Here is a 12,482-nt window from a genome sequence, read left to right as displayed (position 1 = left end):
TCCACATCTGACCTGCAGCACTGCTTAAGACTAAATACCTGCATATGATGTTCATAAATATAGCTTGTATCGTTACGGTGCTCCTTTAATAATACAGTGTTAAAAATAAATACAAAACTAATCTATGGATGGCAGTGAAATAACTGGAGTTCATTAGAGTACAGTCTTTAACCTACTGACTACTGAAAGAAAAACTGAGCTATATTATCTGTATGTACAGTTTGAATATGTTTGAAAACATAAAATGAGAGTTACTTCCTGGGTGAGCTGGTAGTGAATATAATACCAGTCAGTAATGCCAACCTATGAATTTACGAGAGCCATGTCATTTCACTACATGAATAAACAGCGTGGCATTCTCAGCACAGCATTACAATCATGTGTTTTTTGTAGAAAGCAGATTTATACATAACGAGTAAACACTGAGAAGTCACGGACTTCCAAGATTTCAAAACGTGTGGGGGGGGGTCACTGTTACAGCGATGTTGCATTCATATGGCAAAAAACTGAAATCACCTCAACAGTCCTGCATGTTTTCTCTCTGTGCCAATGCGCCGAGACTCGAGATGCATCTCACAAACAAATGAACGACAGAGAAACTTGTGGCACAAGAAGTATGGCACGAAACATACTGCACTTCAATTGATATTCAATTACTCCCTGCAATAAGGTGAAGTGTTAAGGAATTTCTACCCTAACTTTTCATAATGGCCTTTTTTTCTAATAATCCAAACATGTCACATTAATAACGTTTTCCAACGGTTTGACTGTTAAAAGTAAACCGTACTGTACTTGACTCACACTTCTTCACTGGTTATTCTATGGACCCTTTTGCTTCTCACAAACCACCTAATATACACACATATACACACATATCAGTAAAAACATCACTTCCATTTTATTAGTTTCCCAGTGGAAGTGTCCCTTTAATATCATCTGGCTGTCTATACAATTCCCCCCCCCCAATGCACGAGGAAAAACAAACCCTGTCTTTGCTCCCTTCACAATGTTATGCTTGCACACCTTTCCTTCAGCATTCCTTTCCCCTGAGTATCCACCTACAGGTTTTTCTTGACCTCTGGCCGCTTCTCCTCCATCCTGTTAAACTCTGTTTGGTTGGGGCTCAGCAGGTGTAGCAGGTCGTGCAGGGCTTTTTTGATCTGAGCGCCGAACTTACGGGCATTCTGGAGGGGAGACATGGAACAAATGAGGAGATGAAAACAAAAATCATCTGCTTCAATGTACATCGCAACACTTTAGATAAACTTTACATTGGAATAACTTCCCAACCTCAGGGGAAACAAAGGGAACCCTGAAGAACTGAAATCCTGTTCTACCTCCACATATCTTGTCTAATGTTTCTAAATAAACAGATGTAACGCTCAGCATAACAATAACAATTCCATCCTGGCACAGCAGTTTCGATCCCAAGTTGAGGAGTTTATTTCTTTTGCACTTTTTTCTGATAATATAACTACTTTCATTGAACTCACGGTGTCAGGACATGAGTGCTTGCACGTGATGTGGAGGTTTAAAATGTTCTCCCCCATGAAGGAGTAGGACACCCCATAACCGTCATCAGCCACCTGAGAGAGATAGAGACAATATTCGTACCAGAGGTTTATACTCGTGGCTGCTTAATGAATATCAGAATACAAAGCCACTTTCAAAAAAGCTAAACATTAAATGGTACACATGGACAATGGACTATAGGCTGTGCAGTATTCAAACGTTATGAATGAAGCCTCAAACTATTTGGTACAGCCTAATTTACTTCTGCTTTCCAGTGTAACCATGACATAAACAGTTTAAGGACTTTGTGAATGAAGCACTGACCGGTCCAAAGCCCCCTCCACAGGAGACGTACTCTGGGTGGTTGACGATGTCAAACATCTCCACGTGCATTGGAGACTGACTGGTGGACAGTCGCCAGGGCTCAGACAGCACCTGAAATACCCACAAGAAGCCATCGCATCAGTTTGCTGAAGTCTCGGCTGAATTGGCTCTATTGAAGAGATTAATACTCATAATGAAGCAAAAAATAAAAATGACAAAGGGAAGAAATAAACCTCTTTCAAGAAAGGAGACTCCACTCCGAGGTATTTGGACATCACGTAGAGGCAAAAGAGATGTCTGTCGACGCCAGCTCCAGTCATAGCCATGCGGTATAGATGCTGGTGCTTTTCTGACGCATCGTGGAACAAACGCCTGCACACATGTGCAACCTGGTGGAGAAAGGCATGAGCAGCATGACTGCTTGGTATCGCACACATTAAAAATAGACGCTGTATGATTGGCGTGTGGAAAATAGCAAATGACCTAATAATTTGCAATGCAGATTTATTTTCAGCAGAGACCCCACTGCATAAAGACGATGACACTAGAGAGACTCACCTCTCCTCCCTCAAGAGCTCGGACAAAGGCACTGCTCTCGTTTGTGCAGGAGCGAACCGTCTCGGTCCTGCCCTCCTTGAACAGACGGGTCATGGAGGCTTCGTACGTCAAACAGAATCTCCCGTGGTCCTGGAAAGCCATAACAAAATTCACATGCAACGGATAATATTGACGGTGCCAAATTGAATGTCCAACTTCAATGTAGTCTGACCCCCACGCTGCTTCAGAGGCAGGCTTACCCTGTAGTAGGCCAACTGAAGAGCTATCTGGATGAAAGCATCTGGACTGACTCGACACTTCTTGACCTTTCCTTTGCCGAAGTCTTGGAAGGAAAAAACGTGCAAGTCCACATCGTCAGCCAGGGCCTGGGCCACTGCCAGAGACTGGGAGATCTGCTCCTCACACTGAGACAGACACATCCCAACAGTTAGCATCATCAACACATAACATATATCAGCAGGCCTAACAATATAAGTTAATAACAAAACATTAAATATATAATAAAAGCATTGTTGCCAACGCGGGAGTAAGACGCTGTGGTCTTTAGCTACAGGAGCAGAGGAATGAGGGGAAACGTGTGAATGGAACTAACCTCTGGAGGGATTTCCCAGTTCAGCTTCTGTGGTGGTGGGAGAGAAGAATCCACTTCTCCTTTGCAGTGACCCTCCGCATTGTAACCGAGCTGGAAACAGTCAGTGGACAAGGTTTGCTGGAAACACACAATAATTATAAGTGATGGCCTCTCATAACCAGATAACAACAGTGTGGAACCGACTTTTCTCTCATGTATCTTACCTGCCATAGGTGTGATAACACTGGTGCATCAGCCCACGAGTGCTCGACATTCACCCCCATTTTTCCATTCTTGTAGTAAATAACTGTGAAGGACTTGTCAAACCACCTGCATGACAACCGAGATAAAGATTGAACAACATTACATAAAGAACAAACTACTTTGCTTACTACACGTTCACAGTGATCAGTTAGGTGTACAATTACCTGTCATAACATTTCCCATGCAACAAGGATTTGGCGTATGAATCTAAACTAGCCGGGTCATCTGCCATCACGCCCTGTTCGTCGTCATCCAGGGACACAAAGAAAGCGGCTTTCTCAATGCAGTCCAGAGACTGTTTATTGACCCCACTGCTGAAGTACTTCTTCCTGGCTTCAGCCCATGGAATTCTGGGAAATATTTCAAGGAGAAATGACATTACATTAAGGATGCAGTGCGCTGTATTGTCCAAGTGATATAAGCTCAGGTGGTTAACTGACCTGTCTCCAGCGGTCAGGGCCCCCAGTTTGGCCTCTCCTTTAGAAGGAGGTGAAGGGTCATCGAGGATGCTCTGAATTTGGGATTCAATCTCCCTGGGCGACAGGAGTCTGCCTGCCTGGTACATCCTGAGACGAAAGTAGCGACCCCTGTGGTATACCGCTATGTAGTCACTGTCCTGCCAATGTTGCAGAGTGTCTTAACACAGAAAAGGATTAAATTGAAAATTGAAATTTAAAAAGGATGTTAATTGAAACACAAACACATCTCAGATGATGCACTTCATTTAGGGATTTCTGTGCGCCTTGTGTGTTTATTCCAAAACATCAGCATTTTGTCTGTCCTACTAGCATCGGGTTGTTCTTCACATTCATCTTCAGTTTTTGTTGCTGCATCCTGCATGTCCTCGTGGCATTAAGTGGATAAAATGACGCAATAAATAAGTAGATAAATATACTAAATAAACAATGTGTTATGTGGAGTGACACGGGAAGGATGTCGTGTTATCTGACTCGACCGATCATCGGTCTGATCCATATGCAAACACTCACACTGGCACACATTTAACTGAACAGTGAAACATCTTCAACATAACAATACAGCTCCAACGGAAAGTTTTAGTTTGACCCAGACTACCTTGAGCTAACGGGATGACTGAGATGACTCTAAACGGATCATTTAACAAATGGAGGAATGAAGAAGACTGTCGTAGGCGTTCCTGAGTGACAGTGCTGTTCTAATATGAAATGATTGAGAGGGGGACTAGATGCTCATTAACATAATGAACAAGGTAAATGTGCATTATATGAGACCTAGTTTCACATTTCTATTATTATATTGGTTGGACACTTAGAGATTTCAAACTAGGATAGGGCCAGTTGTGTAAAAATATAAATACTACCTGTTAGTGTTCCAGGAATTCGACAAGTGTCAAACATCCGGTCAAATTGATAGGAACAGCAAGGAACTGCAGACCTCATCATCAACTAAGCAGGACAAAGAAGAAAGGCCCAGTGCAAAGAGACAGAAAGAGGACACAAAAAGGATGATAGAAAATAAATACAGGAGTGTTGGGAGGAAATTAAAATAGAACCAGGGAAGAGGAAGAAAAACAAAATGTGTGGGCAGAAGAAATAGACATTAGTTTGAAACCCAGACAGACCTATGATGAAACCAGAAGGCAAGAGGAGACAGATGAGAGATGACAGGATGGCCTCTACAGCAGACATATTATGACTCAGTGAATCACGGCACCTTGCATCACACTCACACAGACACACAGACACACACACACACACTGTCCTTCACACAATTTTCTATCCCACGCTTAAACTCCAGAAGGGCTGACACCTTCAGTCTGCCTCATCGTCTCTGAAGCAGCAGTGTGTTAGCATTGCTCACTTGTCGAAGCTACCTGCTCATCAGAGCGTTCAGACAATATCATGTATCAGCAATGTGTGAAACATCACGTTGCCACAGCGTGTGTCCGATGTGCGTGTGCATGTCAGTCTCTTTACCGGTCTCCTCTCCAGGAATGCGTGTGGTGTTGAATAGCCTCTCACACTGAGCTGAACACAGAGGAATGACAGTGCCTGGTATGCGGGTCTGGGAAACGGAGAGGAGAGGACGAAGGCAAAAGCAGAGGAGAGCAGTGGAGGGAACGCAGAATAAAGCAAGAAGAGAGAGGGGTTTTTTTTTTGGGGGGGGGGGGGGGTTTTAAGATTGAGAGGAAACGAGGGAAGTAATTAAAGAGAAATAATTAAGTGAGGGAAAGAAAGGTTGAAAGGAGTACAAAAGGAAGGGGTGAGAGATGAGCATGGTTTGAGAACATGAGGGAAATGTCTTCACATAAACATACAAACTAAGTAAATGAATGGAGATGCACACGCCATCTTACCATAAACAGTCAAGACGCACAAACAGCGATGAATAGATGTTACTCGCACAGTCAAGACACGATCAACGTACTGATGCTCTCATACATTTCTATTGTAATTATTTACCAGAGGATCATATTTTCAGGTTCCACTAAGAAATATCCCAAAGTCGTCTGTTGCCATAGCAAAGAGACATGATTAATGAACGCCTCCGTGCATGTGGGGCAGCGAGGGTTGACCGGTGGCTACACTCACAGGCTTAAGCTCCTCTTTGTTGAGTTTTCGGCGGTATAGGAAGTGCGCGTGAAGGCTGTTGCCTGCCCTGGCCGCCTGGATGGGTGTGGGCGTCACATACATGAAGTCCTGGGGAGAGGTGGCACAGAGACAGGAAGTCAGGAGAAGAGTAAACATAGGGGACTATCATCCGAAAAATAAACAAAAGTACGCCTGGTAAGTTTTGTGCGGTTTGCATGTGTAACAATCTCGCTTGAGGAAATAGCTGAGTTTTTAAAAGCCATATATTTAATATAATATTCACATCCTGCCTTAATTGACCAATCAGAATTGAGCATTCAACAAAGCTGTGTAACAAGTCAATCCAAAAAAGAAGACTACACCAGGTTAGATTGGACATTTCTTAGACCAAAAACATTTCCATACCATGCCATAGAAGTTACTGTTGACCATTATTGGGCTCCGTCCACGCAGATAGACATATTCCTCCCACCAGTCACTAACCTGAAGCCGTAAAACACACAAACACACAACATCATTGTGAGAGAGGTAATATTGCAGACCAACATCACTTCCTTATTCAGACAGAATGAATTATTTAAACTACAGAACCTCGCAAAGATATAAATTGTTAATGGAATTTAAAATTTCCTTTGACCTGCTTTGCTTTGGACATTGAAGAGACGTTTGAAGTTGCCACACTTAACCAGAGCACTGCGGTCGACCACTTACGTAGTTGGTGGCCCAGAGGGCTTTGAGTTTGAGGTACCACTGCAGGCGATTTCCGAGGCTGCTCTCAAACTCTGCCGCCAGCATGGTCATACGTTCATACTCTGTATCATCCATCAGAGGACGCACTGACTCTAAGTGCTACACAAAGAAACATAGAAAAAGGTTCGTAAATCAGCAAATTAACATAAATGAAAGCCCAGAGTTGGAAGCCTTCTACAATGTCAAATCTTATTTCCATTCCATCTCCTCTTATCTGTGTATTATATCTCAATTTACAATGAATATCTGGCATTTCTATACATTTCTCAACTAGCCTGCAGCCAGATAAAACGCCCAGACAATAACCAAGAACATTTGGTGCAACAGAGGCAGAAGACGATGAATGTGAGAAAGCGATCCATCTGTTTCATGGTCAGTAATCAGCGTGTTGTCATTTCCTCTGCTTCATGTGACGTCTCACCCTCTGGACTGTGTCCTTGATGGCAGGCACAGGCAGGTTTGGCAAGGAACCCTGGTAGCTGTAGAGCAGAGGCTTTCTGCCAGAGAAGATCCGCACCAGCGCCTGGCATAGAAACACAGGCATTCAAACAATCCCATTAAACACTAATTATTTTAAAATATATTTAAGTAGTTTTTTATCATATATATCATACAAATCTGATTAAAAAATCTAGTATAACATTTACGAAACAAAAAGAAAGCACGTATTAACATGTGCTTGCTCCATGCTAAAGGGTAAAAGGGAAATCTTTGATTCTCTAAGGGAATCATTCAACCATATTATGGGAAACATGGATATGTCTGAAGCACTTCAAGGAGCTGAGGAAACGAGAAATGTTTCAGTGATGAGACGTTGGATATAAACAGAGACAAGAATATCCCTTTTCTATATTTTATTTTTCACCATTTATTTATTAAAACATTTTTTTTAATATTATATATATATTATTATTATATATATATTATATTATATATTCTCCCACAGTAATGTTTTGAAAATCACGTGTTTCAATATTGTCTTGATTTTCTATCAATTTGTCTTACTATTGTTGAAAATCAATAAATACATTTGCATTACAAAGTTAAGGTTATTAGATGATTTGTTACTTATATTGCCTCATTTCCTTTTTCCTCTTAATTCATCTTTTCACTTTATATTACTGGAAACATGTTCTGAACAGGAGGACATTGTTCCCCATAGAAGTACAGTAAAAAGGAGGAGACGAAAACTATTGTGTTACTCATAAAGAAAACAATGTGAAATATTACACTGTAAACATTTTTGAAAGGTATAGTTCGTCTACAGTAAGAAGTCGAAAGAAGTATGAAGCAGCACTGACCACCCAGACTTTGGTGGTGTTAGACATCTTGCCGTGCTTCTCGAACATCCAGCGGTGGTACGAGAGCAGCTGCTTGAGGCACATGCGCATGGTGAAGATGAGCAAGAGCCATAGCATGGTGCTGAAGAGTACTGCTGACACCAACGTCTGGCACTGGTTACTCATAGACTGGCTGAATATGGTGGGAGAAGGATGGACAGAGGGAGAAAAGAAGAACAGTGAGAGAAACACATAACAGAATAAAAATAGAACTAGAAGGAAGATGAACAAGGATTGGAAGAAAAACTACTTTTAAAAAAAAACGAAATTACAAAAGGAAGCTGTTTCAAATTGATAATAGCAAACAAGGAAATCTCTAGTTAATGTGTCCCATTGTACAAGTCAGTACTGTGAGCAGCATTCCTAAATTCAAAGTAAATGCAAACCCTGGTTTATATGAAGAGAACAGAAGAAAAGAGAAAGGAGCTCATTGTAAACACGAGACAAATAGAAAACATAACAAATGTATTACAGTAGACTATAAAAGGCCTATTTTAAGCACATTATACATACAGTACACCTGTCTCCCTGTGACAACAATCAGGGAAAGGGAACATTAACATTCTGCAGGTGTCTGGTTTTAACTTTAACCAGTTGACGTTGTCACGAGATGTGTTACCTGACTGGCAGGTTCTCCTGTATCTTGGCTATGAGTCCCATGGAGGGGTCGGAGCGTGTGTACATAGTAGCCAGGATTGCTATGACCACAAACAGCCAGGAGGAAGGACTAGCAGGATAAACCCCCGTGACCACGCTGTTCTGTTAACGTGAGAGAAGAGAGATTGATTTGAAATCCCATTCTTCCTGTTTACAGTCAGTACACTGACATGCACACTGATAATTCAGTTATGATGACATTAAAGTAAATGCTCGAGACATTAACCTGATTTACACAACAAATCGCCAGGAATTTAACTGCGAGCGAGTCCGCGGCTACATGCAGCAGGTGCATGTCCGACTTGGAATGAAATGCTTACACATCAAACATCCCTTTAATTCTTGTCCACATTGTTTCTGAAAATGAATGTGTGATGGAAGTGAGGATCAAACAAGACGCATGGATACCCACATGCAAAGAGTGCATCATTATGTGTGGCATTCATTATTGATTGATGACCAAGTCCACACATAACAGGAAAAAACTGACTGAAAGTACACTCAGATTTTCAGTTTATTCTCTGTATTCTTGCAAAGGAGCAAGCTACATTGAGCAGATGCAAGTGCTGACATGAAGAGGAGCAAAAGCAGTTATAACAAGGTGGAAGAGGCACATATGTTATTATTATAAACAGTATTAGGACACAGACAACAGGTGTGACAGCCAGACTGGAGATACCTTTAGTCCGATGATGCGTTTCTTCCAGGAGCGCACACCAGAGAGGTAGATCTCAGTGAAGGCCTGGTGGGACAGCTGCAGATCAATGCCCTCTCGAGTGACCGTAAACTGGAAGGCCACCGCCTGGTGGGCTTCCGCCATGATGACTGTGCACGATGAGAGAAACAGATGGGGAGACGGAGCAAAAGAGAGGAAAAATAAATAGAATGTGTTAAACACAGCTGTCAAACCTCAAACATATTAGACACACACAATAATACTAACAAACATTGGGGTGAAACAACTGAGCATGGGAATGTACAAGTACTTGCATTCTCAAGTGACTAACCCTGCCATATAAACATACAGGATTCACATACAGTCAAACACATACACCCCAGGTTTTCGGTACACGTTCTCCTTAAATTCAGAAATGATTACCGGCATCATTTTTTGTAAAAACAAATTAAATCTTCTGTCAGACAACAAAGATAATTATTAGGTTGAGTGCTCAAGTAAAGATGTTACTTTAACACTAAGATCACTCTTTCCCTGCTGGAGAGAAATTCCTGCCTGCTCAATATTCAATACTTCTGATGAGACCTCAACTGTGACATTTAGGTACCCACGGGGGAGATCACGACACTGAGAACTGCATGCAAGCTGTCAACAAGAAAATAAACAAAAGAAGGATGTAAACGGCCAACAGCAACATAGGTTAATGCTTTGTGATCACTATTCATGTGTACTGCAGCAGCTGATGGGAAAGTGAGCCCTGAAGGTGGTAGCAAGTGATGTGAAGGAACTGATGATTAATCAAAGCTGATAATTAATTGCAAAATGTGTGTGTATACCTGGCAAAACGTGCATTTTTAAAGAAGCACAAATAGAGATGCATTATTTATGACTCCTTCCAAATGCAAAGAAAGCTTTAAACTGGTGCAGTTTGATGGGAAAGCGCTGACTGGCTGCTGATGTGATTGGGTATGTTTGTTTATGGCAATAACTGCTTCTCTCCACAAAGGGAATTGATTTTCCTCCACAAATAGGCTATGGATAATGCCCTGAGGTTGAGTCACTCTGACACTGGACTGCACCCCTATGGAGGCCACGTCTGCTCTTGTTGTGTGTGTCTAAAAAATGCCAAACACACACACAATTCCCTCATTGTCCCAAGGTCCCAACTAGGTTTTGCTCTTTAGGTCAATTCTGGCAGATACAGTCGTGCCTGTTCCAAGGACGAGCAGCAGTACATGTCTGCCCCTTTCTTTTAGTGCCAGCAAACCTGCTCAGTTCAGTACTGCACACACACTGGAGGAGCCCCTTTATGAAACGCTGGTCCCACAAAATGTTATTACCAATATCCTTTAATGTTGTGAGAGCTTAATTTGCATCGTTAATGTAGTAATCCTTAGCATCTCTGCAACTTTGATTCAATTGACTTAGAGCTCACGTCTATCCAGCCGTGTAATAAAAAAAGACTGCCAGACAATGATACGGCTTAGCAATGATATTCTTGAATAGGCTATGAATATAGTATAATTTAATAGAGTAATTAATAAGGGGAATTGGATATGAAGAGCCAAGTCTGTTCAAAGATGTAACAGTTTAAAGGTTTTGAAAGGGGAGGAAGAAAAAGGTGTTCTGAAGAGCTGACACAATCGTGTATTTTAGACTTTTGGACTAAAATCAGAAAGCAAGCAGACAGTGGGTACAAATGTGGGCAGAGGTGGGCTGTGCTATTCTGTGTAAACTAGGTGAAAGGTAAACGGATATAAGGAGTTTACAAAATATAAAAATCACACATTTAAATCCCTGATTATATTGTTTGACTGCAACTTCAGTCTCTCCCTGATATGCATGTTTGTTGTGTTAGGTTGTTTGCCCTATAGGATAAAAAAGTAATGCTAGTCCACATGTAGGGCATTCTTTATTGTTCTTAAAAGACGCCTCATTACTAAGGTAATTTCACTGTTCAGCCCTTTGCTGTGGAGCTACCTAGATATAAATCTCTAGCAAAATTACTATCATTATGATACATTAGGATCTGCTAGGTGTTTATCTGGTTTACTGAAAAACTTCATAACTTTTAGCTATATATAAATAAAAGTATTCTCCTTCAGTGGAGGAATGCAATGGTGTGGGCTAAACTGGTGTGTCTACAAAACGCTACATATTGAGTGGATTGTTATATTGAGAGGTAAAGCCCTTTACATCCAGATATTTCAACTAGACAGAACTATAAAGCAGTGCAGTGTAAGCCATTGCTTGTTTATTATCAGTGTTTTATGAGGCAGGGCTGGGAAGAGTTGTGTCAATGTTTCACAAGCATAAAACCTCTGACTGGCAGTAGCTACTATGCAAACTCTATAGAGAAACATTATCAAAGCCTTGCACTCACTGTACTATTGACTATGTAAAGGCATAAGGTAGGACAACTTTTAAAAGGTTTGTTAAGCAAATAACGTTAACAGTCAAGATAACCCTCCAGCCCAAAAGATTAAAGAGCAGACAGGAAATTCGAAAAAGGGTTATTAGAGCTAGCTAACACTTATATCTTAGTAAAATAAAAATAAAATAATAATAACGTTGGTCGTGAACGCAAAGTAAAATTGCATTAAGCAGTAGTAACAGTTAATCATCTTTACGTATTGAGTTATCAACCTCGTATTGTTATTGTATCTGAAAGGTCCACAGTAATGTTAACTATTATACTACAAATATTTTTTTTAAAAAGCCAAATGATGCGCGAGCTGACGTTTGAACTAGCTAGCAGGTATGAAAATTAACGGTTGCAGTAGCTAGTGTTGGCTAGCCGAGGACGACCGTTATGTAGTTAGCTATACTAACGGGCGCCTGCCGTTCATGGGAAGATGCGACGGTTTGTGTCTTCATTGAAACGCAGTACATTGTCATAACCCTGTTAGCATACCTGTTGTTGTTTACGGTATTTCGAGGATCCAGAGTAGCAGGGAAACGACTGGTAACTCCCTTACGACGACCGGTGGCTGTTGCAGTGTGTCGGCCCTCTCCACCGAACAACTGTATCTATGGATGCTCTCCTGGATGGAGCTGATGCTGCCTTCAGAGAATGTCGGAAATGTCGGAATCTCGCAGTGCTAGTGAGTTGTGTGATGCCTGAGCTGTTACGTTCAAGGGGCGGAGAGAAGCCTATGTCAACATCTGACGGTTATGAATTCATTTGACTTTCAATGTCAAATGGATCACAATGTTTTAACGTATGACTGTCTTATGTTTTAAATTAAAATAACAAATCC

At 41.4% G+C, this 12,482-nt stretch overlaps 1 protein-coding gene across 2 annotated transcripts; it reads right to left on the bottom strand.

Moving 5' to 3' along the window:
• Positions 1-390: 390 nt before the first annotated feature.
• LOC115024518 (carnitine O-palmitoyltransferase 1, liver isoform) lies at positions 391-12,315 on the bottom strand. Of its 2 annotated transcripts, none has more exons than XM_029456174.1 (19): positions 12,137-12,315; positions 9,226-9,371; positions 8,509-8,648; positions 7,851-8,022; positions 6,971-7,072; positions 6,511-6,648; positions 6,205-6,282; positions 5,800-5,907; positions 5,185-5,272; positions 3,670-3,865; positions 3,394-3,579; positions 3,190-3,295; positions 2,987-3,103; positions 2,634-2,798; positions 2,395-2,523; positions 2,070-2,225; positions 1,837-1,947; positions 1,494-1,586; positions 391-1,184 (listed from the first exon to the last, which is right to left on the bottom strand). In XM_029456174.1, exons 2-19 carry the CDS (start codon positions 9,364-9,366, stop codon positions 1,059-1,061), a joined length of 2,352 nt encoding a protein of 783 aa, XP_029312034.1. In that variant the 5' UTR covers positions 9,367-9,371; positions 12,137-12,315; the 3' UTR covers positions 391-1,058. The 2 variants fall into 2 exon arrangements, with proteins under 2 accessions (XP_029312034.1, XP_029312035.1); XM_029456175.1 differs by lacking the exon at positions 5,185-5,272 and adding an exon at positions 4,569-4,653.
• Between the last annotated feature and the right edge of the window lie 167 nt (positions 12,316-12,482).

Source organism: Cottoperca gobio, chromosome 19 (genome assembly GCF_900634415.1).
Source record: "Cottoperca gobio chromosome 19, fCotGob3.1, whole genome shotgun sequence".
Classification (NCBI taxonomy): domain Eukaryota; kingdom Metazoa; phylum Chordata; class Actinopteri; order Perciformes; family Bovichtidae; genus Cottoperca; species Cottoperca gobio.
Note: the sequence above shows the minus strand (reverse complement) of the source record. Positions and strands in the feature narration are given on the sequence as shown.